Source organism: Chiloscyllium plagiosum, unplaced genomic scaffold, assembly GCF_037043375.1.
Source record: "Chiloscyllium plagiosum isolate Xiang-an unplaced genomic scaffold, Cpla_swu_hap1 HiC_scaffold_49, whole genome shotgun sequence".
NCBI classification, from domain to species: Eukaryota; Metazoa; Chordata; class Chondrichthyes; order Orectolobiformes; family Hemiscylliidae; genus Chiloscyllium; species Chiloscyllium plagiosum.
In genome coordinates, this window is record NW_028270187.1 from 6,970,912 (window position 1) to 6,998,481 (window position 27,570).

General features: G+C 43.8%; 1 protein-coding gene across 14 annotated transcripts in view; it reads left to right on the forward strand.

Moving 5' to 3' along the window:
- Positions 1–11,265: 11,265 nt before the first annotated feature.
- Positions 11,266–27,570, forward strand: part of LOC122544514 (Fc receptor-like protein 5) — a 52,937-nt gene continuing 36,632 nt past the window's right edge. For 3 of the 14 annotated variants that reach the window (XM_087984930.1, XM_087984931.1, XM_087984932.1), the window contains exon 1: positions 14,906–15,217. Coding sequence is in view for 10 of the 14 variants with exons in the window: in XM_087984924.1 (XP_087841050.1) it covers positions 26,933–26,963 (31 nt within the window). In the remaining 4 variants the exon portion in view is untranslated. The other 11 variants (XM_087984924.1, XM_087984922.1, XM_087984920.1 and 8 more) reach the window with 11 other exon arrangements.

A 27,570-nucleotide genomic window follows, 5' to 3' on the forward strand; every position in this document is an offset into this window, starting at 1 on the left:
CAAGAAGCAATTCCACGATTCTGTAAGGCCCACCCAGTGCCATTTGCATTACAGGCACAAGTAGAGGCAGAAATGAGGAGGCTGAGAAGTGAAGGAATCGTCACATCAGTCCAGTTTGTGGAATGGGCAGTCGTACCGATCGTAAAGTTCGACAGAACAGTTTATCTTTTTGGAGATTTCTAACTAAAATAAACCACTTTGCACAGCGGCACAAATACTCCAATCCCTCGAATACAGGATTTATACACAAGATTGGTGTTGGGTCTATCTAGCACTCAAAGAGTCCGTTCTGTTTTTTTAAAAACTATCTGGACACCCTTCCTGTTAGTGCTGACAATATCTGAACGTGGAAGCAGAAAGATCCCATATTGGCAAAATTAAAACAGCTGGGATGATGGGAAAAGAAGGCTCATCACAAACAGAATTAAAACTATATACATTAACGCGGGTGATTTGGGGGAAGAAAATAAAATAGAGGGCTTTGAGCCAAAAAAGGCACAAGAGAGAGAAAAAATGAAGCATCATCTCACCCCCACCTCCCGTACCTCTTGTGATGGAGAGGTTCTGCCCCTTCCATTGAACGAAGAGACCAGGGTTCAAGATCCACGTGTTCAATAGCAATTCTGAAAAGGTTCGTTAGAAATAATGTTTTAATAAAACGAACCCCCTGCCCACTTCCATGCTTGGCTGTCATCGTGGTGAGAGCAATTGCTGTCTCCTACTGCTCTCAATGCCTTTACAGAGAGGTGAGCACCACAATGGATACAATGCTTTATTCTCCGCCTAATTCCATCTTGGTTTGGCTACTTTCCCTACATCCTCCACACTTTTAATGGTTTTCATGGTCATGTAAATGGCAAATTGGTGATTTACTGGTGGCGGCTCACACATAAAAAAGAGGGGACAAAAGAAAAAATAACGTAGGTTCAGAGATTTTGGTGGTTGGCAAGCTGTGTGTGATAGCACATCTGGGTTAAAGAAAATTAAAAATGAGACCGAGTTCTGGTAGTGCTTTGTCATTTTAAAAAGAAAATGAAAGGCAGGGTGATTTGGTGATGGGAAAGTCATTCAGTTAATGTGTTCCTACTTCTGTTTATAGAAAAAGAAAATGAAATCAGATCCAGTGTCCCTCTTGTGCAGTTACGTTCATATCCGTATGTCCTTAGAGAGGGGGCACACCGTGTCCATCCATTCTCTCGATTTTTTCTCTTACACCCCCTCTTACCTTTGATGGTTTATATTACCGAGAATGGGCTTTGCTTGTCAATATCTGATTGGCTGGTTAACTGGTGGCAGTTTATGGATATAAAGAAAGAAAACGTCATGGTGATTTGAATGTGGAGGCAAACAATTTGTTTGGTTGTGTCAAACTCGAACCGCACTGGCCAACCATCCCAACCTGACCCAATCTCATTTACCTGTATTTGGTCCCCAAGCCCTTTAAACGTTTCCTAGCCATGTATCGATACAAAGGTCTTTAAAATGTTAAAATTGTACCCACCTTTACCACTTCAAATGCAGCTCATTCTATATAAACACATCACCCTCAATGAGAAACAATTGCCTTTTAAATATTTCCCCCTCATCTTAAATCCATCTAGTTTGTGATTCCGCTTTCCTGGACCTCGGATACAGCCTGACCTGCCGTGATTTTCCACACTTTTCGACTCTGATCTCCAGCATCGGCAGTCTTCACATTCTACTGACGGAAGGACCTGGCAATGCACCTTATATATGCCCCTCATGATTCTGTAAACCTGCATAAGATCACCCCGAAAGCTCCTACAATCCAGTGATTAAAAAAATCTGACCTCAACTGCCACTCTGTGTAGATCCAGTCTCCGCAATTTAGGAAAGACGTGATTACTTTGGTTGGGGGGGGGGGGGGGGGGGGGTCGGAGGTGTCGGCTTACAGAGGAGATTCACCAGGAAGTTGTCTTTGGAACAGAGAAGGTGGAGGTTTGGTAATGTTGTGTAATATTGAGGGGCATGGATATGGGGATAGGAAGCAGCTGTTCCCCTGAGACGAAGGGCCAAACACAAGGGGTGATATCAACTTAATGTGAAAGACTGGAGTCTTAGAAGGGATTTAAGGATCTGTTTATCACCCAGAGCACAGTAATGTCTTAAATGTACTGCCTGGGAGGAGGTAACCTCACTATCTTGAAGAGTACACAAATTTCCACTTGATGTTTCTTCACGTTCAGGGAAATGGGCCTACAGTGGATATTTCGCCAGGAATGTACGTTTTTGTAGTACAGGTTTTTGGTCTGAAGGGCCTCTTCTCTTTTGTATGCATCTGGTTTATGGAAATCCCTTCCATTGACTAATTGAGGCAAATTCTAACCCTCCCTTCTTTTGCTTTTGTGGAGAACACTCTTGCACTTCCCTTCTGATCCAAACTCATTGGCTTTCATTGCAACCGTTCCAAGGTTATTTGGATATTCAATGATGAGTTCGGTGCTTCTCTGCTCTTCAATCATATCTGGAAATGTGTTGCTGGAAAAGTGCAGCAGGTCAGGCAGCATCCAGGGAACAGGAGAATCGACGTTTCGGGCATAAGCCCTTCTTCATGAATGAGGAAAGTTTGTAAAAACGCCATCCCATTCTCCCAATTCCTTCGACTCCGCCGCATCTGCTCCCAGGAGGACCAGTTCCAAAAACGCACAACCCAGATGGCCTCCTTCTTCAAGGACCGCGATTTTCCCCCGACGTGGTCGACGATGCCCTCCACCGCATCTCTTCCACTTCCCGCTCCTCCGCCCTTGAGCCCCGCCCCTCCAACCGCCACCAGGACAGAACCCCACTGGTCCTCACCTACCACCCCACCAATCTCCATGTACAGCGCATCATCCGCCGTCATTTCTGCTACCTCCAAACGGACCCCACCACCAAGGATATATTTCCCTCCCCTCCCCTATCAGCATTCCGTAAAGACCACTCCCTCCGTGACTCCCTCGTCAGATCCACACCCCCCACCAACCCAACCTCCACTCCCGGCACCTTCCCCTGCAACCGCAGGAGGTGCAAGACTTGCGCCCACACCTCCCCCCTCACCTCCCTCCAAGGCCCCAAAGGAAATTTCCATATCCGCCACAGATTCACCTGCACCTCCACACACATCATCTATTGCATCCTCTGCATCCGATGTGGCCTCCTCTATATTGGGGAGACAGGCCGGCTACTTGCGGAGCGTTTCAGAGAACACCTCTGGGACACCCGGACCAACCAACCCAACCACCCTGTAGCTCAACATTTCAATTCCCCCTCCCACTCCACCAAGGATATGCAGGTCTTTGGACTCCTCCATCGTCAGACCACAACAAAACGACGGTTGGAGGAAGAACGCCTCATCTTCCGCCTAGGAACCCTCCAACCACAAGGGATGAACTCAGATTTCACCAGTTTCCTCATTTCCCCTCCCCCCACCCTGTCTCAGTCAAATCCATCGAATTCAGCACCGCCTTCCTAACCTGCAATCTTCTCCCCGACCTCTCTGCCCCCACCCCAGTGTGACCTATCACCCTCACCTTGACCTCTTTCCACCTATCACATTTCCGACGCCCCTCCCCCAAGTCCCTCCTCCCTACCTTTTATCTTAGCCTGCTGGACGAACTTTCCTCATTCCTGAAGAAGGGCTTATGCCCGAAACGTCGATTCTCCTGTTCCCTGGATGCTGCCTGACCTGCTGCGCTTTTCCAGCAACACATTTCCAGCTCTGATCTCCAGCATCTGCAGACCTCACTTTCTCTTCAATCACATCTGTCAAGCTGGCCAGTTCCCCAACACAAAACGATCTAAACTGGGCGTTTCTCCTTGTGCAGAACGAGACCATACTGCTGTGACTTCGGTGTCTGCGTGCTCATTATGATGGCCCTCATCATTGTCGAACACTTTACAAACGGTTTGACACTGACAAGTAAAATGACCATTGTTGCTTTGGTTCTAAATCTTCGATATTCCCTTACACTTGTTTCCATTTTCTGCCTTGGCATATTCCACATTACATTGGCGGGCAGCTAGCTGGGCAGACAGAATGATGCAAATACATAGATTTGCTCCTGACACTGGCTGATGTTACCATGAAGGACTCCCCTTCTCCTGCTTATCACGTGCCTGATTTGTATTGACACTCAGATGAAAATCCAACCCCGACCACTTCCTCTCCCTCCCTCTCCCTCCAGCATGACAGCAGCCCCGTGATCCATTGGTAGTATGGCCTTTCCAAATGTCTTATAAATGTTGTAGCTGTAACTACATCTACACTTTCCTTTGGCAGTTCCACCCCGACACCAATCACACTCTATGTTTCAACCGTCGCCCCCAAGTCTCTTTTAAATCTTGCAACTTTCTAATTTCACCTTTGCCACTAGTTTTGAATTCCACTCCCCCAGAGAAAATATCTTGGCTATCCCCCATATCTATGTCCCTCACTTCTTTAAGGTCACCACTCAACCTCTTCCACTCAAGGGAAAGAGATCCCAATCTACCAAGCCGCTTAGTCTCACTCATATCCTCCAGTTCCGGAAACAGGTTGCAAATCTTTACTGCACCCATTCCAATTTAATGATATTATTCCCATAGCAGGGTGACCAGAACTATCTACAGTACTATAAAGGTGTCCTTATTAAGCATAACATCAAATAAGAAGCATTGTTCTTTGTCCTATTGAACTTTCGAGTGTTACAGTTGCAATTGGAAATTGTGTAAATTCGAGACAGTGTGATATATTTTCCCCTTTAATCCATTTTTTACTCAATTAGTTTCAGTTAACTAAGTCTATGTAAACCTTTGATTTCTCATTCCTCGATCCATAAGTTCAATGTTTGTTCGCACTTCCTTTAATGATGAGCACATCAGACTATCACCACATGGTTGAATATTGTTTCACAATGGACTGTGGTGCCCAAATATTTTATCAGGGCAAATGCAAGAAATCCTCAAAAACAGATGAAAATATGTTATGCATTTCAGCAACTGAGCAGATGGAAACATAACCCTATACTTTCTCTTTCAAAGACAATTGTATGGCCAAATTAACATCGAATTGCTAACTAACGTGCACAAGGAGATGATGGCCTAGTGGTGTTTTTGCTAGAATTATTAATCCAAAAACTCAGCTAATGTTCCGGGGAACCTGGGTTCAAATACCACTACAGTAAATGGTAGAGTTTGAATTCAATACGATAAGACAATCAGGAATTAAGAATTGAAACCGCTATCATTGGAAAAAAGATATCTGCTTCTTTCATTCCCTTCAGGGAAGACAATCTGCCATCCTTATCTGGTCTGGCCTGCATTTGGCTCGAGACCTAAAGCAAGGTTGACTCTGAATTACCTTGTGAAATGGTTTAGCAAGCTAATCAGTTCAAAGGCAACAATGATATCCCTGACGGGATATATCCTAGGATTATGTGGGAAGCAAGAGAGGAAATTGCAGAGCCGTTGGCAATGATCTTTTCGTCTTCACTGTCAACGGGGGTGGTACCAGGGGACTGGAGAGTGGCGAATGTTGTGTCCCTGTTCAAAAAAGGGAATAGGGATAACCCCGGGAATTACGGGCCAGTTAGGTGAGGGGTGGAAGGTTTGGGAAGATGTAGGGGTAGGTTCTTTATCCAGAGAGTGGTGGGGGCATGGAATGCACTGCCTGTCGGAGTGGCAGAGTCAGAGTCATTGGTGACCTTTAAGTAGCAATTGAATAGGTACATGGATAGGTGCTTAAGCTAGGACAAGTGTTCGGCACAACATCGTAGGCCGAAGGACCTGTTCTGTGCTGTATTGTTCTATGTTCTATGTTCTAATGAATAGGCAATAACACTGGGCAGTCAGAGGCACCCACATCCTACATGCTCATTTTCTGTGATAACATGCATAAGGTCACACAGATCCCTCTGCACAAAAGGACTGTGCAGATTCTCTCCATTTAGAGAATGGCACTTTTAAAAAAAAATTTTCTACGTCACACTTAAGCACATCAAACCCTGTCTCCCAAATGTTTACCCATTCACCATTCACATCTTTCACCAAGTAAGGGGATTAAAATTGTACATCAAATGTTTTTATGGCTGGTCATGTTTAGATTCCAGTTAAAGGTATCCCCGTACTTTGGATAATGGAATAATCAGCACTGGTAACATTCACAGAATGTTAAGGGGAAATGGTTAGATCGTCACTTATCAGACATGTTTTTTTTAAAAAAATCTCTTATGTAAATAACGATCTCATGGATGCTGACGTAATACTGTTTAGTTTGCAATGCATGCCCTCAAATTCCTGAAATGGATGGCCCCATTTATCAATTTATTTGAATATCTGCTATCTTTATCAAACATCCCAATACTTACCTTAATCCTGACTGTCCATTCACCCTAGCAGGTACATTCTCTGCTTTTATGGGCTTCAAAAAGAAGGGAAGGGAAAACACTTGAAAACTGAGATGAGGAGGAATCTCGTCAGCCCGAGCGAGGGGTGAATCTGGGGAACACATTGCTGCAGAGGAGTGTGGAGACCAAGTGAGTGTTGTTCTTAAGACAGAGATAGAGAGGTTCTCGATTGATCAGGGGATCATGAGTTATGAGTAATTGGCAAGAGAAAGGTTTGTAAAACTCAATCAGCTCAGATTGAATGGCATCCATGATTTAAAAGGTTTAATTCTGTGACTATATCTAATGGACTTACGTTCTCATGGGTATTCATGTGACGCCTTCACCAAAATAGTTAGCTCTACACTGCATTTGCTTATTTGCTGCTTGTTTATTTGTCTTCTATTTCAAGCCATTCCCTGTTCTATGATATAACCACAGAACAGTCTCTATGTGTGTGCAGAGACCCATAACCTGGGCTCCATTCAGCAGAAACTTTCACAATGTTTGTAGGATGCCCATAAGCTAACATTTTGCCATGCATTCCATGATATTATGGCAATAAAATGCTCTTTTGCTAAACTTTCCGCAGGGGAGCAAAAGGATCTGACAAAACACACTGTTCACGTCTACGCAACAGGGGTTTAATGCTCGAAGTGGGAATCGATTCACTTGCTATTTCTAATATTTCTTCAGAAGATGGGTTACAAAGTGTGATTCTGCTGTTAATCACCGGTACCTTGTCCCAAGCTCCTCCTTTTCTCTCCCCCATACACATTGAGGAAACTCCGAAGCTTCTCATCCAATCATATATGGTGCGAGAGGCCCTTGGGCCCGTTGAATCTGTACTGCCTAATACTGTTATAAATTTACAGCTGCCGCACTTCACAGCCCATTGCCATGGATTATTATTATCCTTTAGGGAAAGGACTTTATCTGGTGCAGCCGAACTGTGTCTCCAAACCCAAACAATCCACGTTCATCCTAACTGTCCCTCTGAGCAATTAGAATAGACAAATGTTATGTTTGCAAGAAACAACAGTCTGTAAAGAATATTAGTTTTATCTATGCAAGGTTTGAGATAAGAATTACAAGAGAGAAAGTGAGTATGGCAGATGCTAGAGATCAGAATCGAAAACTATGGCGCTGGAAAAGCAGAGCAGGTCAGGCAAAATCTGATGAGCCGGACAGTCTATGTTTCGGGCATAAAACCTTCTTCAGGGATGTGTTGTTGGGAGAAGAAGAAGAAAGATAATTAGCATGGTGGGAGTAGGAATGGGGTAAGGTAGCTTGGAAGGTGATAAATAGGTGCAAGCAGCAGGGCTAAAGATGATAGATCGGAAGGCAGGGTGGAGTAGATAATGGGAAGGAAAAAAGATGGACAGGTAGGACAGTTCAAGAGAGCGATGCGAAGTTTGAATGTTGGATCTGGGATGAGGGGGGGGAAGGAAAATGACGAAACTAGCGAATTCTATGTTGATTCCGTGTGGTTGCAGGGTTGTACGTTGGAAAATGAGACATACTTCCTCCAGTCATCGCGTGGCTTGAATTTGACGGTTGATGAGGCCCAGGATTTGCATGACCTTGGCCAAGTGGGAGAGGAGGTTGAAGTAATCAGCCATATGGCAGTGAGGTTGTTCGGTGTGTGTTTCCCAAAGATGTTCTCGGAATCTTTCTGCGACTTGAGGAGACCACATCAAGAGCAACACAGTGAATCAGGTGTGTGAAGGTGCAGGAAGAATCTGTGCCTGATTAGGAAGGATCATTTGGAGCCTTGCGTGGAGGTGAGGCGGGAGTGCGGGCACAGGTTTTACACCTCTTGTGGCGGCAAAGCAGCGTTTCAGGTGTGGACATTATGATGGTTGGGCACGTGCACATAACAAGGGAGTGATAGAGGTAAAGGTCTCTGTGGAACACAAGTAAGGGCAGGGAGGAAATTATTTCTCTGGTAGTGGGGTCTGATTGGAGGTGGCAGAAATGACTGGATATGTACTGTTTCTGCAGATGAGTAGAGTGGAAGCTGAGGACGAGGGCAGTTCTATCCTTGTTTTGGTTGGAGGGGTAGGGTTCAAGGTTGGAGGTGCGAGAAGTGGATGAGAAGTGCTGGAGGCCCCTGTTGACCACCTGGGGGGTGTTTGTTGCAGTTCTTGAAATAGGAGGTAATCCGTGATGCCCTGGGGTGAAATTGCTCCTCCTTGGAGCAGATACGGCAGAGATGGAGGAATTGGAAGTAAGGGATAGCGTTTTTACAAAAGGGAATGTCGGAGGAGGTGGGCTTGAAGTAGATGTCCATGTTGAGTTGCTTGCTGGATATGGAGATAGAGGTGTTTTGGAAGGGGAAGTAGGTGTCAGAGGTGGTCCAGGTAAACTTGAGGTCAGGGTGGAAGGTGTTCACAAAGTTGAAGAATTGTTCAACCTCCTGATGGGAGCATGAGGTGGTTCCAAAACAGTCATTAGTATAGCAGCGGAAATGTGAGGAATGGTGCTGGTGTAACTGCAGACGGTGGACTGTTCCATGTATGCAACGAAGAGGCAGACATAGCTGGGGACTATGTGGATGCCCATGAATCCAATTTTTGTCTGAAAGGAATGGGAGGAATTGAAGGAGAAGTTGTTTCGGGTGAGGAGCAATTCCACCAATATAATGTGTGCCATTGGAGCAGTTCTGCTTAGGTCAGCAGATAGGAAGAAATGGAGGACTTGGACGCAGATAGGCATGTGTATGGACTGGATGTCCATGGCGAAGATATGGTAACTGGGGGCTGGGGAATCAATGTCATGGAGGAGTTGGACAGCGTGGGTGGCATGTGGAGAGTTCCTGGGCGAAAGCGGAACAGGAAGGTTCAGATATGCGGAGATAAGTTCGGTTCGGCTGGATCAGGTGCCGATGATGGGTCAACCGGGGCATTCAGGGTTGTGAATCTTGGGTTGGATGCAGAACCAGGCAGTGTGGGTTCCTGGACAATGAGGTTGGAGGCTGTGGATGGGAGATCCATTGAGGCGAGGAGGTTATGCTTGGTCTGAGAGATGATGGTTTGGTGATGGGAGGTGATGTCATGGTCGACGGGGAGTAGGAGAATGTGTCCGCAAGTTGGCAACTGGCTTCAGTGTTGTAGGCGGCAGTATCTCAAAATTCCACTGAATTACAAGAACCAACCAGTCACTTGCATTCAGCAAAACAGCAACATGTTAAAAATTTACTTGTGGGACATGAGACTTTGGGACAGGCAACAATGAAAAATGTGCGAGCAGAGGCTGATAGCCATGTTCAATATCCATGGCGATGGCCTCAACCGAGACCTTGGGTTCATGTCACATTACAGGTGACGCCACTCCACAATGCCAGCACACACACACACACAGACACACACACACACACACACACACACACACACACACACACACACACACACACACACACACACACACACACACACACACACACACACACACACACACACACACACACACACACACATCCTCCAGACCATTCATACAACCCTCTCTCGTACACAAGCTCTGTTTCATACGCTCACGCATGCACTTCCACACTCACACCTACACACGGAACGCCTCACAGACTTATGACCCTTGACAATCAAACTCACACACATACGCACACTGATTCACTCCGACTATCCCACCCCCAAGCCCCATACGCACACACACATAAATGTTTGTGTGTTGAATTTGTACTTGCAGAATTAGATTGTATTTTGCTCACAAACTGTATGAATCCATGTAAGAGTCTGTAAATCTCTTTATTTTAGAAATGGAATCAGTCTGAACATTGGGGCACTGACAGCCTCACGCAGGGCACCTCATACCCTCAATGCATTATCGGGGTCGACATGGCACTTATTGTTAAAGTTCACTTGAGACTATAACGTTTAAAATATCATTTTAAAACTTATATTTATATATGAAAGAACTGAAACCAACGTGGTCATTCTCAAAGATGAGAAATGAAACAAACAATCCAGATCTTTTTCAATATATAATTTCAGTTATATCACACTGTAGACTTTGGTAAAAAATCTGTGTCTTACGATCTTTTACTCCACAACCACCTGATGAAGGAGTAGGGTTCTGAAAGTTCGCGCTTCCAGTTAAACTTGTTGGACAATAACTTGGTGTTGCGTGATTTTTAACTCCAGATTTGTCCTGAGTTCAAATTTTACCAGCTACCACTGTGAGATATCAATCCAAATCCTCAGACTATTAACCTGAGTGTTACATTTCAGCAACATTAAATTTATACCACTGCATCAATAAATGGCAACAATCATATTCAATACGCTCAACATAAAGGTTCCGTGCATTCTCAAAACAAAGGGTGAGGTTTTGTTTCTTGGTCTGACCGTCACTAAGCTATGAAAAGTCAGGTCGAAGGACCATAGTTCAGCTGATAGGTGACTGAAACCACGATAGATCACAAAATGATTGGATGGACAAGTTAACTCAGCACCACATTTCTCTTGTTGTATTCTGTTTCTTCCTAGTCATCTCCTTTATGCTCATTTCATATTTTTTCCTGTGGTTCTCAAGATCTTCCTTCAGAAAGAGGAGTGAATGGTTTGATGTCTACAGTATTGTGTGCAATGGCTAAATCTTTGAGCATGCCTGATGGGCAGCCAAAGTTAAATGTTGACTCCTGACTTATTCCAGAAGATGTCACGTCCCAGTGCCATTATCAGTTGGCTATTAATCCCGGATGTAAATCATAACATGCCTTCAAATCCTACCATGGCATCTTTGAGGATGACCATGTTGGTTTCAGTTCTTTCATAGATAAATAAAGGAGCATTTTAAAAGTTATATTCAATTAAAATAAAACCTGGAATTCAGAGTTTAATGACGATCATTGTAGTAAACTCCTGTCTGATTCACTCCTGTCCTTCAGGGAAGGAAATCTGCCACTCCTACCTTGTGTGGCCCACATGTGACTCCAGACCCGCAGGAATATGTCTGACCCTTAATTTCCCTGCAGCTAATTAAGGATGGTGAGTAAAATCTGCCTGACCAAGCCGGAGAACCCCGCATCACATGAATGTTTGAAAAGAAAATCAACTTTAAAGATAGCGTCAGAAATAACAGGAAATATTCAAAAGGTCAGGAAGCATATGTGGAGGTAAAGCAAAGTTAACGTTTTCCATCCACTCACCCTTCCTCAGAACTGCTAGTTTTGAGGAAACGTTTTAGTACATTCACTGCAGAACTATTTGTGGGTGGGGGTGGTGGTGGGTAGAGGGGGAAGGAGTGAATGATAGGTGGAGTGAGGTCGAGAAAGAGTGAAAAGCACTTTGGCGGACAAAGGAGTGGGTGAAGGTCAGCCTGGGAGAATAAATGGCTGCTCATGGGGACTGACAAAATGGCTGAAAATAGGTTTGTGGTAGCAGCTTTGTGTGATGACAAGGCCTGGAGTGAGAGGTTGAGAGAAGGACATTGGAGTAAGGAATACATATATACTAATGGCAAAAGTGACTACCTTCCAATTGCCTGCCATTTCAGCACCCCAATGTTCGAACACGGCCAACAATTCCATAGAACATAGAACATAGAACATAGAACATAGAACATAGAAGAATACAGCGCAGTACAGGCCCTTCGGCCCTCGATGTTGCGCCGATCCAAGCCCACCTAACCTACACTAGCCCACTATCCAATGCCCGCTTAAATGCCCATAATGAGGGAGAGTCCACCACTGCTACTGGCAGGGCATTCATGAACTCACGACTCGCTGAGTAAAGAACCTACCCCTAACATCTGCCCCCCCTTAATTTAAAGCTATGTCCCCTTGTAATAGCTGACTCCATACGAGGAAAAAGATTCTCACTGTCGACCCTATCTAAACCCCTAATCATCTTATACACTTCTATCAAGTCACCCCTAAACCTTCTTTTCTCCAATGAAAACAACCCCAAGTGCCTCAGCCTTTCCTCATACGATCTTTCTACCATACCAGGCAACATCCTGGTAAACCTCCTCTGCACCCGTTCCAGTGCCTCCACATCCTTCCTATAGTATGGCGACCAAAACTGCACACAATCTCGGGGCATTGCTGCAGTGTTCCACAAGCGAATCTCAGCACAAGCGGGAAGCTCAGGATAGGCTGGAAGAACAATATAGGCTGGAAGGACAGCACAAACTGGAAGAACAGCATCTCACTTTCTGCTTGGGCACCCTGCAGCTGTCCGGACTCAATATCAAGTTCAAAAATGTTACTTCCTGCGCACATTCTCCCTGTGTCCTTATCCCAGTCCCCACACACAATGGTCAGAAGAAAGGTCACTGGATCCAAAGGGTTGACTCAGCTTTCTCTCCAAAACTGTAGACTGATCTGCTGGGTTTCTCCAGCAATTTTGGATTTTGTTTCTGATTCCTAGCATCTTCGCTTTTTTTTAAATTTTGGGACTAAAATCTTCTCACACCTTCTCCGATTCACACACAAAGTAAAAGTGAGGATAATATATCTTACTGAAAACAGTCAATGATAGAAATCACAGCGAGTCAGGCACCATCCACTGAGACATGGCAAGCTAAGCTTTGAGTCTAGATGACTCTTCACCACAGCTGAAGAAGTGTGGAGAGGGTCAGCATTTATGTTATAGCATGGAAGAGGGATGTGTGGATACTGGGTGTAGGGTGCTGATGGAGAAACGATGTTGATAGTTCAGATTAAGTGATTGGAATGTGAGAATGACTGAATAATAGTATGTTGAACAATGTGGAGCTAGAAAAGAAGAGCCAGTCAGGCATTATCGGAAGAGCAGGACAGTCGATGTTTCAAGCATAAGCTCTTCAACAGGATTGGTATGTCTCATGTGATGATGATGTCCTTGGCTTTCTTTTTATTTTCAGAGAGATCGTAAAAGCAATGATCGCAAAAAGTCAAGTTTTGAAGGTTTTTAGGACCAATTTGAATGCAGGTAACAGATACTGCCTCAGACAAAGGTTTTCACGTATTATAATTAGAAAAAAAACATTTGTACAATGAAAGGGGCCTGTTCTCCCAGCTCAGCCTCTGTCCGGTTTGGTTTGGTTTTAGTAAGCAGTCATTGTGCAGTTGTTAGAGCCAAAGAAGCAGGTCCATGTTGATGCACCCACTCTCTGACATCTCTCCAGTGCGAACCTGTATTTGATTTTACCTTTTGTGCCAAGGCCTGTATATGGAAATTGTTACAATTAGTGGAATAGCGTCAATATGTTCGGGACAGTCTTGTGATTCATTCAATTATCTTGCAAAAGAAGTCTGTTTTGTTTAAAACTAAGTGATATGATTGGATGCATCACCCCTGGAATATCCGCTGTACACCTACTTAAAGCACTTATCAAAGTTCAGGTCTGGACTACTTTCCTGAAATGTTTTGAGGGAATCCGGCCTGGTCCCTAACATTCCTGCCAAGCTTGAAAGGATAGACAGTCCCCATTTGAATGAGCATAATGCCATAATATGACAAGCTAAAAGAAAGGGAAGGAATGGGTTCACAATTTGAAGATGTTAAGATCAATATCAAGTCAAAACGGCTGTAAAGTCTGAAGATGAGATGTTGTTCCTTCAGTTTACAATGTGATTCACTGGAACGCTGCAAAATGCCAAGGACAGACAAATGGGCATGCGAGCAGGAGGCTGTGATAAAATTACTGGCTGCAGAAAGGTTGGGTCCTGCTTGTGCACACACCTGAGGTGTTCTGTAAAGTAACCACCCTGTCTGTGTTTGGTTTTGCTAATGTAGAGTATGCCACATTGGTTGCAGCGAGTTGAATACATAATATTGGACAAGGTACAGGTGAGATACTGCTTCACCTGTAAAGGTTGTTCAGCCATAGAGTCCTACAGCATAGATACAGGCCCTTTGGCACAAACTGGTCCATGCCGAGAAAAATCTCCACCCACTCTACCCCCATCTCCCTGCACTTGGCCTGTATCTTTCTAAACCTTCCTATCAATGTAATAGTCCAAATATCTTTTAAAAGTTGTTATTTTACCCATCTCAACCATTTCCAGAACGTTATATCATCTGATGGCAGATATTTGACACAGATTATTTAATGAATGGGAAATTGGATGTAGATAAATTCAAGAGAGGAAAGAAATGAACTATTATCCAAGGTGCAGGATTGAGGGAATCACTCCCTGTTGGCTATGTTTGACCATAAAAGAATCTTTCCTTGCTACATGATATGATAGCAGTGCTAAAATCTGTGATTCCGCATTCTGAACACTAGGGGCTGTGACAGTATGCTTTGACTCTCTCTCTCTCTCGCTCTCTCTCTCTCTCTCTCTCTTTTCTTTTCCTCTCAGCTAAATGCAAGGGACAATTGCAATAAGGCCACTTATTGTGGGTATGCCATAAATGTTGATATGTTGCCTTCAATTAGATATTCCGTCTGTCAGGAGTGACATATGTGCAATGTTGTACGATGTTCACCACTTTTATTTTATAGAGAAAAGTTTCCAGACTCGGTTCGGTCTTATGCAGACTCAGAGGGAGATGCAATTCCAAGAAGCACTGATTTCCACCCAGCTGAAACTGCAATACAGTTTTGTTTCTGTGCATGTTTTCAGTTCTAATTGTGTTACAATTACAACACCACTTTCACACATCTTGGAAAAATGAAACACCCCACTGGCTACAATACGAGATTAAAAGATAATGAAAAAGTGAAGTAACATAAAGATTCTTGCAGACTTTGTCAGTGTGGTACACGCGCTATGTGGGGCAAGAAGCATTATGAGAGGCTGCTGACTTCAGGACTGTTTCTTTTCTTGGAATAATTCACCCCATCCTTTCTTGACACGAGGTCTCATTTGCAAACATTAGCTGGATTTTCCCGTCCACGAAAACAGCGGTGTAAGTAACTGTGAAAATTATTTATTTGTGTCTGATTTCTGACACAAAGTTCGTGGGAAAATTGACAGATGCTGTAGAATTGTATGCATTACTGATCGTTATTTCCCTTGAGATGTTGTCGAATTAGTGCATTATTTTTCCACAAGGGTTGAGAATTTAAGTTTGTGACTTAATCTTATTGCTACCTTTTTAACATCACTGGGGAAAATTCCATTCTCAGCGTGAGGTTCGATAATAAATCCTTTCATTTAATTGATTTCTTGAAAAATGGCTAAGGATATGAGGGTAAGAAAGGAAGTCATGCACATTAAACCAGGGCTCAGGAGTTAAAGTGCGTAGGCAATTATGAAATTTTGATGGATATGTAATCTATTGTGAAAAGTTATGTTAGAAATTTAAGCAACAAATATTATATCTATCTATCTATCTATCTATCTATCTATCTATCTATCTATCTATCTATCTATCTATCTATCTATCTATCTATCTATCTATCTATCTATCTATCTATCTATCTATCTATCGATCTATCTATCTATCTATCTATCTATCCATCGATCTATCTATCCGTCTATCTATCTATCCGTCTATCTATCTATCCGTCTATCTATCTATCCGTCTATCTATCTATCCGTCTATCTATCTATCCGTCTATCTATCTATCCGTCTATCTATCTATCCGTCTATCTATCTATCCGTCTATCTATCTATCCGTCTATCTATCTATCCGTCTATCTATCTATCCGTCTATCTATCTATCTATCTATCTATCTATCTATCTATCTATCTATCTATCTATCTATCTATCTATCTATCTATCTATCTATCTATCTATCTATCTATCTATCTATCTATCTATCTATCTATCTATCTATCTATCTATCTATCTGTCTATCTGTCTATCTACCTTTACATGCACTATTTCTACAGTTAGACTCCACCTTACTTGTAATATACGAGAAAGAAACAAAGTTGCTAATGCTGCTTTCCAGGCCTAGTGTTGCATTCAAACACGATGAAGCTGTCATTAACAGAAACACATATTTATCAGATTGATTTACTGGAAATACTTGCTTTCATGAAGCTTGATTCATTCGTTGAAATTTTCAAATCAAAGGACAGCTGGGGTCTAAACTCACATATTCGGAATATTGCATACAATTATAACCTCCCTCCTACAAGAAAAAAATTCTGAAACTTGAAAGTATTCCCAAATAATTTGCAAGGATTTAGCCAGGGTGTGGAAGGCTTGAGCTACTGGGAGAGGCTGAGTAGGCTGGGACTGTTTTCCCTGAAACATCAGTGGCTGAGGAATGAGTTTAAGAAAGTTAGAAAATAATCAGCGGCATGGACATTGTAAATAAACAGAAATCTTTTCCCTGGGGTGGTGGTGGTGGCGAATGAGATATGGTGGGGGCGAGTGTGTGTGAGGGAGGTGGTCTGGACTAGAAGGTATAGTTTTAGGATGAGAGTAGAAAAATTTAGAAGGAACTAAATTGGCAACCTTTTCACGCAAAGGCTGGTGTGTGTATGGAATTAGATGGCTTAGAATGTGGTGCAGGCTGGTACAACTGCAACATTTAAAAGGCATCTGGATGGGTATGTGATTAGGAATGGTTAGAGGGAGATGGGCCAACCGCTAGCAAATGGGATGACATTGATTTGGGATACCTGTTGTGTATGGAAATTTTCGACCAAAGGATCTGTTCCCGTGCTGTACATCTCTGTGAACCAATGATTACATTTTCATAGCCACTGCATTACTTCAGAGAACAAGTCTTTGAGCCAACATGTCTATAAATTGTGCATTTCAGAGCAGGGTTTCATTGTTAGGGAAGAGAAGTATTTGTGTATATTTCTGAGAGAAAAAAAAGAGGATCTGTTTGCGTAATAGAGAAACAGGTGTGGGCCATTCAGCCCCATCAACATGTTGTCCCATTGAATACGATCATGGCTGATCGAGCACTACAATACATTTTGCACACTCCATCCCCATCTCGTTGAAGACTGGTAATGAGAAATCTATCAGCCTCTACCTTTAACATATACGGTGATGGAGTGATCCTCGCCCCCTGCAGGTATGGAATTCTAAAGGATTACAATCCAACGAGCGAAACACAATAAACCCTCATCTTGGTCCGAAATCCACTTATTTTAATATCTTGCCTGGTTCTAGTCTCCCTCAATTATCAAATATTCAATCTATAGTTAACATGTCTCTATAAAAATTACGTTACTTTATTTACAATGATATCATCACCCATCCGTCCAAAGCCTGGATAACACAGGCCCAGTTTCTCCACTGTCTCTTCATTGGATATTGCCCTCCCATCCCAGAGACAAATATGCTGAATCTTCATGGCTCTCTGTCTGCATGGAAATAACCCCTTTCCTGAGGCAAGAAAACCCAAACTGCACTTAGACCTGCAGGTACAGTCTAACCAACGTCCGGTGGTTTTGAAACAAGACTTCACTGCTCAAGTACCCACATCCTCTTGTAATAACGGTTATCATTCCAATAGCCTTTCTACAATTGTAATTTGGCATGTAGCAAGGCATCAGAGAGTCTTGCAATAACGGTGCAACTTTAGTCTTGGGTGTCTTTAATTGACGAGGAGAAAGTGAGGGCTGCAGATGCTGGAGATCAGAGCTGAAAATGTGTTGCTGGAAAAGCGCAGCAGGTCAGGCAGCATCCAAGGAGCAGGAGAATCGACGTTTCAGGCTTTAATTGACATAGATATTTGACAAAACAAAATGGGGGAGTATTTCCATTAGTATGTGCATGTGTATTATTAAAAATTGCTTTGAGGGACGTGGGCGTCACTGGCGGATAAGTATTTGTTGTCTGTTCTTAGTTTCCTTTGAGAAGGTGGTAGTGATCCACCTTCTTGAAACGTGGATGAGTTTGTGTATGCGTGACAGAGTGAGGGATGGTTCTTTAACTTTGCAGCACCAACTGGAAAGCAGCCTATTCTAAATGGGAAAATTTGCAATGAGAAATGATGCATTAACAGTCTTGGTGTGGAAAGATCATTTGGAGAAGAGTGACCATAATGTGGCAGCATTCTTCATGAAGATGAAAAGCCAAGTAGTTGAATTAGGAGCTAGAATCCTGATGCTAAATAAAGGGGTGCATGATATAAGAGGCATGAATTGGCAATGATATATTGCAAAGCCATACTAAAGTAATTGATGGTGGATAGGGGATGGTTCACGTTTGAAAATTGTATTCATGCAGGCCAGCAAGTGATTGCAGTTTCTGTTAGTATGTGGACAAAAGAAAGCACATGATGCACAGTCGGCCTGAATTGAATAAGAGAACTCATAGGCTTGTGTCCAGGAGGTTGCACACCTGGGCATGTCCACTTACAGCTGATTTGGAAAAGTTACATTGCTTTTAATCGTTACAGATTAAGGGTGCAACTTCTGTTCTGGCCTCTTACGAAAAGCAGGTGGTTCAGTTACCACTGATTGTACGAAAAGTCTCGGATCATATTAGAGTTGAAAAGCACAGCAGGTCAGGCAGCATCCGAGGAGCAGGACAATCGACGTTTCGGGCAAAAGCCCTTCATCAGGAATGAGCCTGGAGCCTCGGGGGTGGAGAGGTAAGTGGCAGGGGGTGGGGCTGGGATGAATGTAGCTGAGAGTGCAATAGGTGGATGGAGGTGGTAGTGAAGGTGGTAGCCGTAGAGGAGTGTGGAGCGGATACTTGGGAAGGAAGATTGACAGGTGGGACAGGTCATGAGGACTGTGCTGAGCTGGAAGGTTGGAACTGGGATAAAGTGGGATGAGGAGAAATAAAGAAACTGGTGAAGTCCACATTGATGCCGGGGGTTGAAGGGATCTCATGCGGATGATGAGGAATTCTTTCTCCAGGTGTCGGATGATGCGGAAGCGGCGGTGGAGGAGGCCCATGACCTGCATGTCATCCGCAGAGAGGGAGGGGAAGTTGAAATGTTCGGGCACGGGGCAGAGGGCTTGATTTGTGCGGGTGTCCCGGAGATGTTCTCTGAAGTGCTCTGCAAGAAGGTCCAGTCTCCCCAGTATAGAAGAGACCGCATCGGGAGCACTGTCCTCGCAAACTGTCCCACCTGTCAATCTTCATTTCCACCTATCCCCTCCACTCTCCTCTCCGACCTATCATCTTCACCCCACCTGCATCCATCTATTGCACTCTCAACTACATTCTCCTCAGCCCTAGCCCGTTCCCTTTTACCTCTCCACCTCGAGGCTCCCGCTCTCATTCCTGATGAAGGGATTTTGTCCAAAACATCGATTTTCCTGCTCCTTGGATGCTGCCTGACCTGCTGTGCTTTTTGAGCACCCCTCTAATCTTGACACTAATCCCCAGCATCTGCAGTACCCACTTCCGCCTAAAAGGCTCAGGGCCAATCTTGATGGCGAAATTGTTTGAGAAAGATTCAATTTAATTGGCCTTATATTTTCAGATTGGAAAATGGCTGCTTGAGTAATGTCCTAATTCAATATTGTCGGGTATTTCTCTAAGCTTATATAATATAATTCCTAGTGCATGAAAAAAACGTTTTATCTATTCAGTCGACACCAAGCTTTCCAAATCTATCCAACCCAGACCCATCCTGTAACCCTTCATTTTCCAGTGTGAATCCACACACAGAGCAATTTAGTCTGGCCATTCAAACTTACCTGTGCATCCTTGGAATCTGCCAGGAAATCAGAGTACCAGGAAGAAACCGGTGGAACCATGGGCCGAATATGAAAACTCCACACAGACAGTTGCCTGAAGGTGGAATCACCTCTGCTCCCTTGTGCTGTAAACCATTGCTTTAGGCTGCAAGGATGATCAAAGAGACCAAGAAACAATTCCATAAATCTGCACGGCCTATCCAGTGCCATTAGTTTTATTTGCAAATGTAGAGGCAGATATCAGGAGGCTGTAAAGTGAAAGAGACATCAAACCTATCCAATTTGTGGAATGGACAACACTGTTATTAGTAATTATGCGGCACAACAGGTTCATTTTCCTTTGTGGGATATTTCAGTAACAAACTGCTTTTCGCAGCTGGATAACTACCCAATCCCTCAAATAGAAAACTAATACGCAAATCTGGTGGGGTGCTGTTCTTCATAAAGCTGGACCTGAGCTGTGCATGTCTGCAATTGTAATTCAATACCGATTCCCTGAAGTATGCCGAAATGAATGTCCACAGGTGTTTGCATCAATACAGGAGACTGCTTTCTGGGGTATCATCTGAGAGTCCTGTTTGTATCTGTCAGCTAGAGCTCCCTACTTCGTCATTACTAACAGCCCCAATCTCATACTCAATGGGATTCACCTGGCCCTTTGTCCAATCACTACAATTTCCTCAAGGCGAATGGCAGTTGTCATGTAAGCATACCATCCATCATCCAGTGGTCTTGCAGAAAGAGCAGACCAAACGTTGAAGGAAGGCTTAAAGAAACATCGTCAAAATGTGTGGCACTGGAAAAGCAAAACAGGAGAGTCGACATTTCGGACATGTGCCTTTAATGTGAAATGCCTGAAACCTCTATTTTTCTGCTCCTTGAATGTTGCATGATCTGCTGTGCTTTTCCAGTGCCACGTTTTTTGACTCTGACCTGTGCAGCTGAAGTCCCCTCTTTCTCTTTAATGTTGGTTCCTGTTCAGTGATAGGGCCACTCCTCACGTAGCTGCAAGTACAGCTCTAATGCAGAGCGGCTAATGGGGAGAAGTCTGCACACCAGGTTAAACCTGATCCTCCATGACCTGATGGAGATAAGGAAACGACATCATGGGCACTCATTGCTGGACCCAAGACTCCTCTAAGTTGATGAGACGGTTTACTTTAGCGAACGAAGCTTGATGTTCAAATTGTGGGAATGGCTCTACTTGGGTAAGAGATGTGGGGGAGGAGATGCAATCCTGAACAAGCATGGACCACATTAAAGCTGCAATCTCACAAACTGGGCAGGAGCAAAACACACTCCACTTCCTCAGACCATCCAGCAAGGCTGTCAGAAACTGTGGGTTCTCCCCTTCAGTCTATCCTCGCAGAGACCTCTCAGAATGAGATGGACATGGCATATGGCACAGCCTTAACGCCGTTACCGACTGAGGAAGATGATGACTTTCTTTCAACACACATTGCGAGCAAGAGCAGGCTACTAACTGGTAAAAGCCATCGGTATTCAAGGCAGAGTTGCCAGGACTGGACCTTATGCTAAAATGCACTAGAAGAAGCTCTGGGGAAAAGAACAGGCCTATGTACCAGGACTGACGGAAGGTGGGAAGTAGTGTTTGGATTGAGTTCAGCTAGGTGAACCTCATAGAACCTAAGTTCCCTGCTTGGTGCTTCTAACCTGGTTCGATCAGGGAGCCCTGACTGGCAGAAAAAAAACAGGGGTAGCAGGAATTCTGTTTGTTGTAGGAGCGGGTTCTGAGCCAGATTGGTTAGTGTGATGGACTATGCACATGTAAATGAAGATCGACTTGGTGATGGTATAGCAGGCTCATGGAGTTGTTTCATTATGTTTTCGAGATTCATGCACAAGGACATCCAGATCCCTCTGCACTCAATCACTGTGAAGTTTTTCATCACTGAGACAATAAGTTGACTTCGTATTCCAAGCGGAGGTGCTGTTAATGCTGGTGCATTTAGTTGTCATTATCCAGTCTAATCTACTGAACAAGGATCTATAGCAGACCTGTGTTCCTGCATTGCCTTCCACTCATACACCAGACGTGAGAAGCAGCCAAGCCTCCAGGCTGTTATGTATCCTGTGCATGAGTACCCATCAGTCGGCACTTCCAGTTACCCTTTCGTTCAGACACACAACTTCACTTCGGCAATCCTCCTCTCACTCGCTGAGCTCCACTGAACATGACATTTACAGAATGGAAACTTATTGTCCCATAAGGCCTTTGTTTAAAATGGTTCTAGCACTCGTGCTGTTTTCAGTGCCCCCAGGGAGCGGGGACTGACTGGAACACTGAGTGATAACTGCATCAAAAAAGCGATGCAGCTGATCAATCTGTCACTGCAGTTCCTTTTTCTCATTCAGAATCAAACAACAAAAACATTTAACTTTCTGAGAGACTCCCAGTTGGGAAATCAGCACATTCCGGGCAGTTGGTTCTGTAAGGATGGAAGGTTGGTGTGAAGCTACATCGCATTCAGGAAAGCTCGTGGTATGTTCCGGTTCATTGTGACGGGATTTGAATGTAAGAGTGGGGAGGGTATGCTTCAGTTACCTAGCAGATCGGTGTTTCTGCATCTGCAGTTTCCTACAGATGTTTTCACCGACCTTTTCGTGTATGCAGAAGGTTGGTCACACACAACAGCTGTGATTTCTGTCTTTATAAACTGCAATGTTATCTCTGTTCTGTCTCTATTCACACATGCAGACAGACCTGTTGAGGTTCTGCAGGACTTCCTTTGTCTATAGTCTGTCACATTAGTTCTGTAGTGTCTCTATTCAGAAACGCTACCACACCTACTGAGTTTCTCCAGTACTTTCTGTATCTATAATTTGTAACGTTATTTCTGTTCTGCCTCTATTCACACATGCTGCGAGACCTGCTGAGATTCTTTAACATCTTCTGTGTTTGCAATCTGTAACGTTAACTCGTTTTCTCTCTCTCTCTCTCCACAGATGCTGCCAGACCTACTGAGTTTCTCCAGTACTTTCTGTTTTTGCTTGCTTTCTCCAGCATCCCCCACGGTCTCTTTTTTTGTTAATGAATACTGCAATTCACATCATCGCATTCCTGGTCTCGTGTCAGGACTGTCTGTCCGACCACTTATAATGAAAAGTGCTCTGTGCTGTAAAATAAAACCAGATGGGTCAGTAGCACAGTATAGAATGGAAAATATCAGATCAATACGTTTAGACTGTGTCTAATAATTGTTACCATCAAATTGGTGATGTCACAATGTTACTTTCTGAATAGCGAGTGTGAGTATGAGCAATTGAATAAACAAAAATAGAAGTGAGAGAGAGATAGAGAAACAGAGTTAACGTTACACAGAACACAGAAAATGTTGCGGAAACGCAACAGGTCTCATTACAAACAGAGGATAATGAGGGAGAAGATAGGACCAATCAAGGTAAAAGGAGGGCACTTGTGTTTGGAGGCAGACTGTGTGGGTGAGATCCTAAATGAACATTGGTATTCACCCAGGAAAATTATATGTAGGATAGTGAGATTTGTGTGGAGCACACTAATAACTACAGCATGTTGAGATCAAGAAAGAAGTGATGTGGGTCTCTTGAAAGCATTAAGGTGGATGAGTCCTCAGGGCCCGATGGCATCGACATCAAGGCCCGATGGTATCTACCCCATATTATTGACAGACGTAATAGAGAGAGTTTTCTGGGGCCTTGGCTAAGATCTTTGTATCCTCGCGAGGCAATGCAGAGGTCTAGAGAACTGGCAAGTACCTAATGTTGTTCCTTTGTTAAAAAAGGAAAATAGTGATAATGAAGGAAACCATAGACCAGCAATCAGTGGTGGGGAAGCTATTATAGACAACTCTTATGGAAAGGATTTGTGCATATTTGGAAAAGCGCAGTTTAATGTGGGGCAGTCAGTATGATTTTGTGCAGGGCAGCTCATGTCTTACTAACTTGATTGAATTTTTCAAGGAGGGGAGGAAGGTGATCGATGAGGGTAGAGCTGTGGGTGCTATTTCCATACGTTTTAGTAAGGCATCTGACACGGCTCCTCTTGGTTGGCTTATCCAGAAGATTCAGATGCATGGGATCCACAATTACTTAGCGGCTTGAATTCAAATTTGGCTTGCCCAAAGAAGACAGAGGGTAATGGTGAAAAGGTGGTTTTCAGCCTAGAGGTCCATCATTAGTGGTGTTTCACAGGGATCTCTGCTGTTTGTGTTGGTGGAGTTATGGATGGGATACAGATCGTTTGCAGATATGGGCAGAGAAATGGCAGATGAAGGATAATCCTTGTAAATATGAGGCTTTGGGAGATCAAACGTTAAGAATAAAATATCCACTTAATCGTCCAGCTCTGATGTAAAGAAGGATCAAGTCCATAGGTCACTGAAAATAGCCATGCAAGTAGATAGGGTGGTAAAGAAAGCGTACGACATTCTTGCCTTTATTGAATGGCATGAATGAGTATAAGAGTCAGGGTGTAAAATTGCAGCTCCATAAGACATTAGTTAAGCCATACTTAGGGTATGTGTTCAAATCTGATCACGACATTACAGGAAGGATGTGGAGGATTTGGAAGAATACAGAATAGATTTACGAGGATTCTGCCTGGAAAGGACAGCATCAACGATAATGAGAGGCTAGAAAAACCTGGATTGTTTCGTCTGGTGCGGCAGAGGCTGAGGGGGAAAATGATAGAAGTCTATAAAATTAAGTTTTGCTTAGAAAGCATTGATCATCAGAATCGTTTTTCCTTAAAGTTAAAATGTCTAATACTGGTGTATACATTTAAGTTGAGAGAAGGGAAGTTCAAAGGAGATGTACGGGGCGAGTTGTTTTTACACAGAAAGTTGTAGGAGTCTGAACCACATTTCCAGGGATGGTGTTTGATAAGCGCTGTTTTAGGTCAGCATTTGGAAATTCACGGAATGGAGGGATATGTGGAACAGGTCAGTGGTGGTACAAAGAACAAATCGGTTGTTAATTGTGGTGAAAAGGAAATCGAGATATAAAGCAGATATGCATTAGGATTGGCGGGGGGATGGACAGATTCTGTGTTTTGGTGGGTTGCACGATTTTCTTTCGTTTCACTTTTATCAGTGAATTCTGTTTTAGTTGCAGATGTTGCTGGTTTAAAGGCAGAAAGATCCGTGACAATATATCACTTACAGCTGCAGAGGTGTATTCTGCCTCGGGATGCCTGCTGAACGCTGATAAAGCTCATTCTAAAAGCCTTGCAGAGCTGATGTGGATTTCCTTCTCGGGGAGGCGGTAGTCTGGATGGGTGTCCATGAAACGTGGGAAGCTTCCTGTGTCTCTCTGTTTTGGAGCCAACGGTCAGAGAGAATTTGTTAGCATATTCTCTCTGGTCTCCTAAGCAGTGAAGGCAATGGGCAAGGGAATCTGAAACAGACCCATTATTTCGGTCCTCAATCTGCTTCAATATTCCCAATGACCATGTAAGACTCTGAGTCTGGAGAGCGACAGGGACTGCAGTCATAGCGTCCTACAGCACAGAAACAGATACTTCACCCCAGCTCAGCCATCCCAAACAAGTTTCACGAACTATATTAGTCTCATTTGCTTGTATTCATCCCATAGCTGTTTCTCTTTCTTTCCAAGATGCTGCCCAACCTACTGAGTTTTTCCAGCACTTCCCGTATTATAAACTATAACATTATCTCTGTTTCTCTCGCACACTCCGCACAAATGCTGCCAGACGGGCTGAGTTTCTCCAACACTTCCTATGTTTATAAACTATAAACCGTGGGTGGCACGGCGGCGGCACAATGGTTCGCACTGCTGCCTCCCAGCGCGAGATACCCAGGTTCAATTCCCGCCTCAGGCGACTGACTGTGTGGAGATTGCACATTCTCCCCGTGGGTTTACTCCGAGTGCTCTAATTTCCTCTCATAGTCCAAAAATGTGCAGGTTGGGTGAATTGGCCATTGTAAATTGCCCGTAGTGTTAGGCGCAGGAGTAAATATAGGGGAATGGGTCTGGGTGAGTTGCGCTTTGGCGGGTCGGTGTGGACTTGTTGGGCCTAATGCCTGTTTCCACACTGTAAGTAATCAAATCTAAACATTATCTCTGCTTCTCTCGCACACTCCCCGCCAATGCTGCCAGACTGGCTGAGTTTCTCCAACACTTCCTGTGTTCATAAGCTGTAACCTTACTCTGCCTTCTCTCTCATTCCCTCCCCCCAAATATGATGCCAGATCTGTTGCATTTCTCCAGTATTTCCTGTGTTTATAAAATTAATTCTGTTTCTCTCTCTCTCTCTCTCTCTCTCCCTCACACACACAGACACAGACACTCCCCACAAGTGCTGCCAGATCTATCGAATCTCTAGCGATTGTTGGACAATGGGAGCACTGCTGTCTCAACTCAATGCTAGGAAGGATGGATTCGCCTTGGAGAGAGTACAAGTTAGGTTGCCAAGAATGGGACCTGGACTTCAGGGATTAAATTATGAGGAGAGATTACGCAAATGAGACCTGTTTTCTCCAGAATTTAAAGTGTTGAGGGGCGATCCGATTGAAGATATTGACAGGAAAAGATAGGATGGATTAAGAGAAACTGTGTCCACTGGTTGGCGATACCAGAAATGGGGAGGACATATTCTGAGATTTAGGAATGGAACATGCAGGAGAAATGTTAGGAAGTGCTTCCCACAGAAAGGGTGGGAGGTGATTGGAACTAACTTCCATAAATGCTACTGGATGGTGGATCAGTCGTTATTTTCCATTCTGAGTTCGTCAATGTTTCTTCCGCAGCAATATGAAGGGGATAGGGGGCAGGCAGATATATGGAGCTCGGCCACAGGTCAGGCGTTGAATGGTAGAGTAGGCTCCAAAGGGCTGAATGGCCTACTGCTGTTCCTGTAAGTGGCATTAATTAGTTGGAAATGTTTGAAGTGTATAGAGAGAGCTGCTTCCATTTGATGTTTCTGAACCTATCTCCTTCTGTTACAGGTAAATGTGAGAGAGAAGGCATTGATGTAGCTGGCAACAGGTCACACTGAGTTGGAAACTGCTGTACTACAAAACCGCGTCAGAAATGTCACTAATCTCCTTGCTTCTGACCCTCTGTAAGTGTGTATGATAGAGTAACATTGCCCCTGACAAACCTTCCCTTTCTCCGGTCATTTTAGGTTACATTCTGCGCCAGATACACTACACTTCCTTCTCAGTTCCAGGAAAGTGGGAGCTAATTACTGTGGCCAACAGAAAAAAAAAATTGGCAGAAATCGGGAATGAAAAAAGATGGGAGCTTGGATGATAGCATTTCTCGAGAAAGCGAGAAAGAGGGGCAAAGGAAGAGAAAAGAATGAAGATTTCAAGTTATTGTCCTTTGATCCAGCTTTGTGGAATATCATTCGATCTTCTCAGAAAGGGACACAAGTTAGACGCACACATGCACTATGATCTAAAACTGTCAGGACATAGATGGATCAGCAGAATTTCAGAATCCCACAAATCTCACAACAATATAGAGGGGTGACATAAGTCACTGAGCAGTGAATGGAAATGCCATCTCTTTACATCAACGTTAGGAGATTTACCAGAAAGTCATCTTGGGGGCTAGAGAATTTAAGTGATTGAGAGAAATTAAACAGACTTGGTTTGCTTTCCTCAGAAAAGAGGTGGGAAACATTACGTGCCTGTTTGTGTATACATACATACACACACACACAC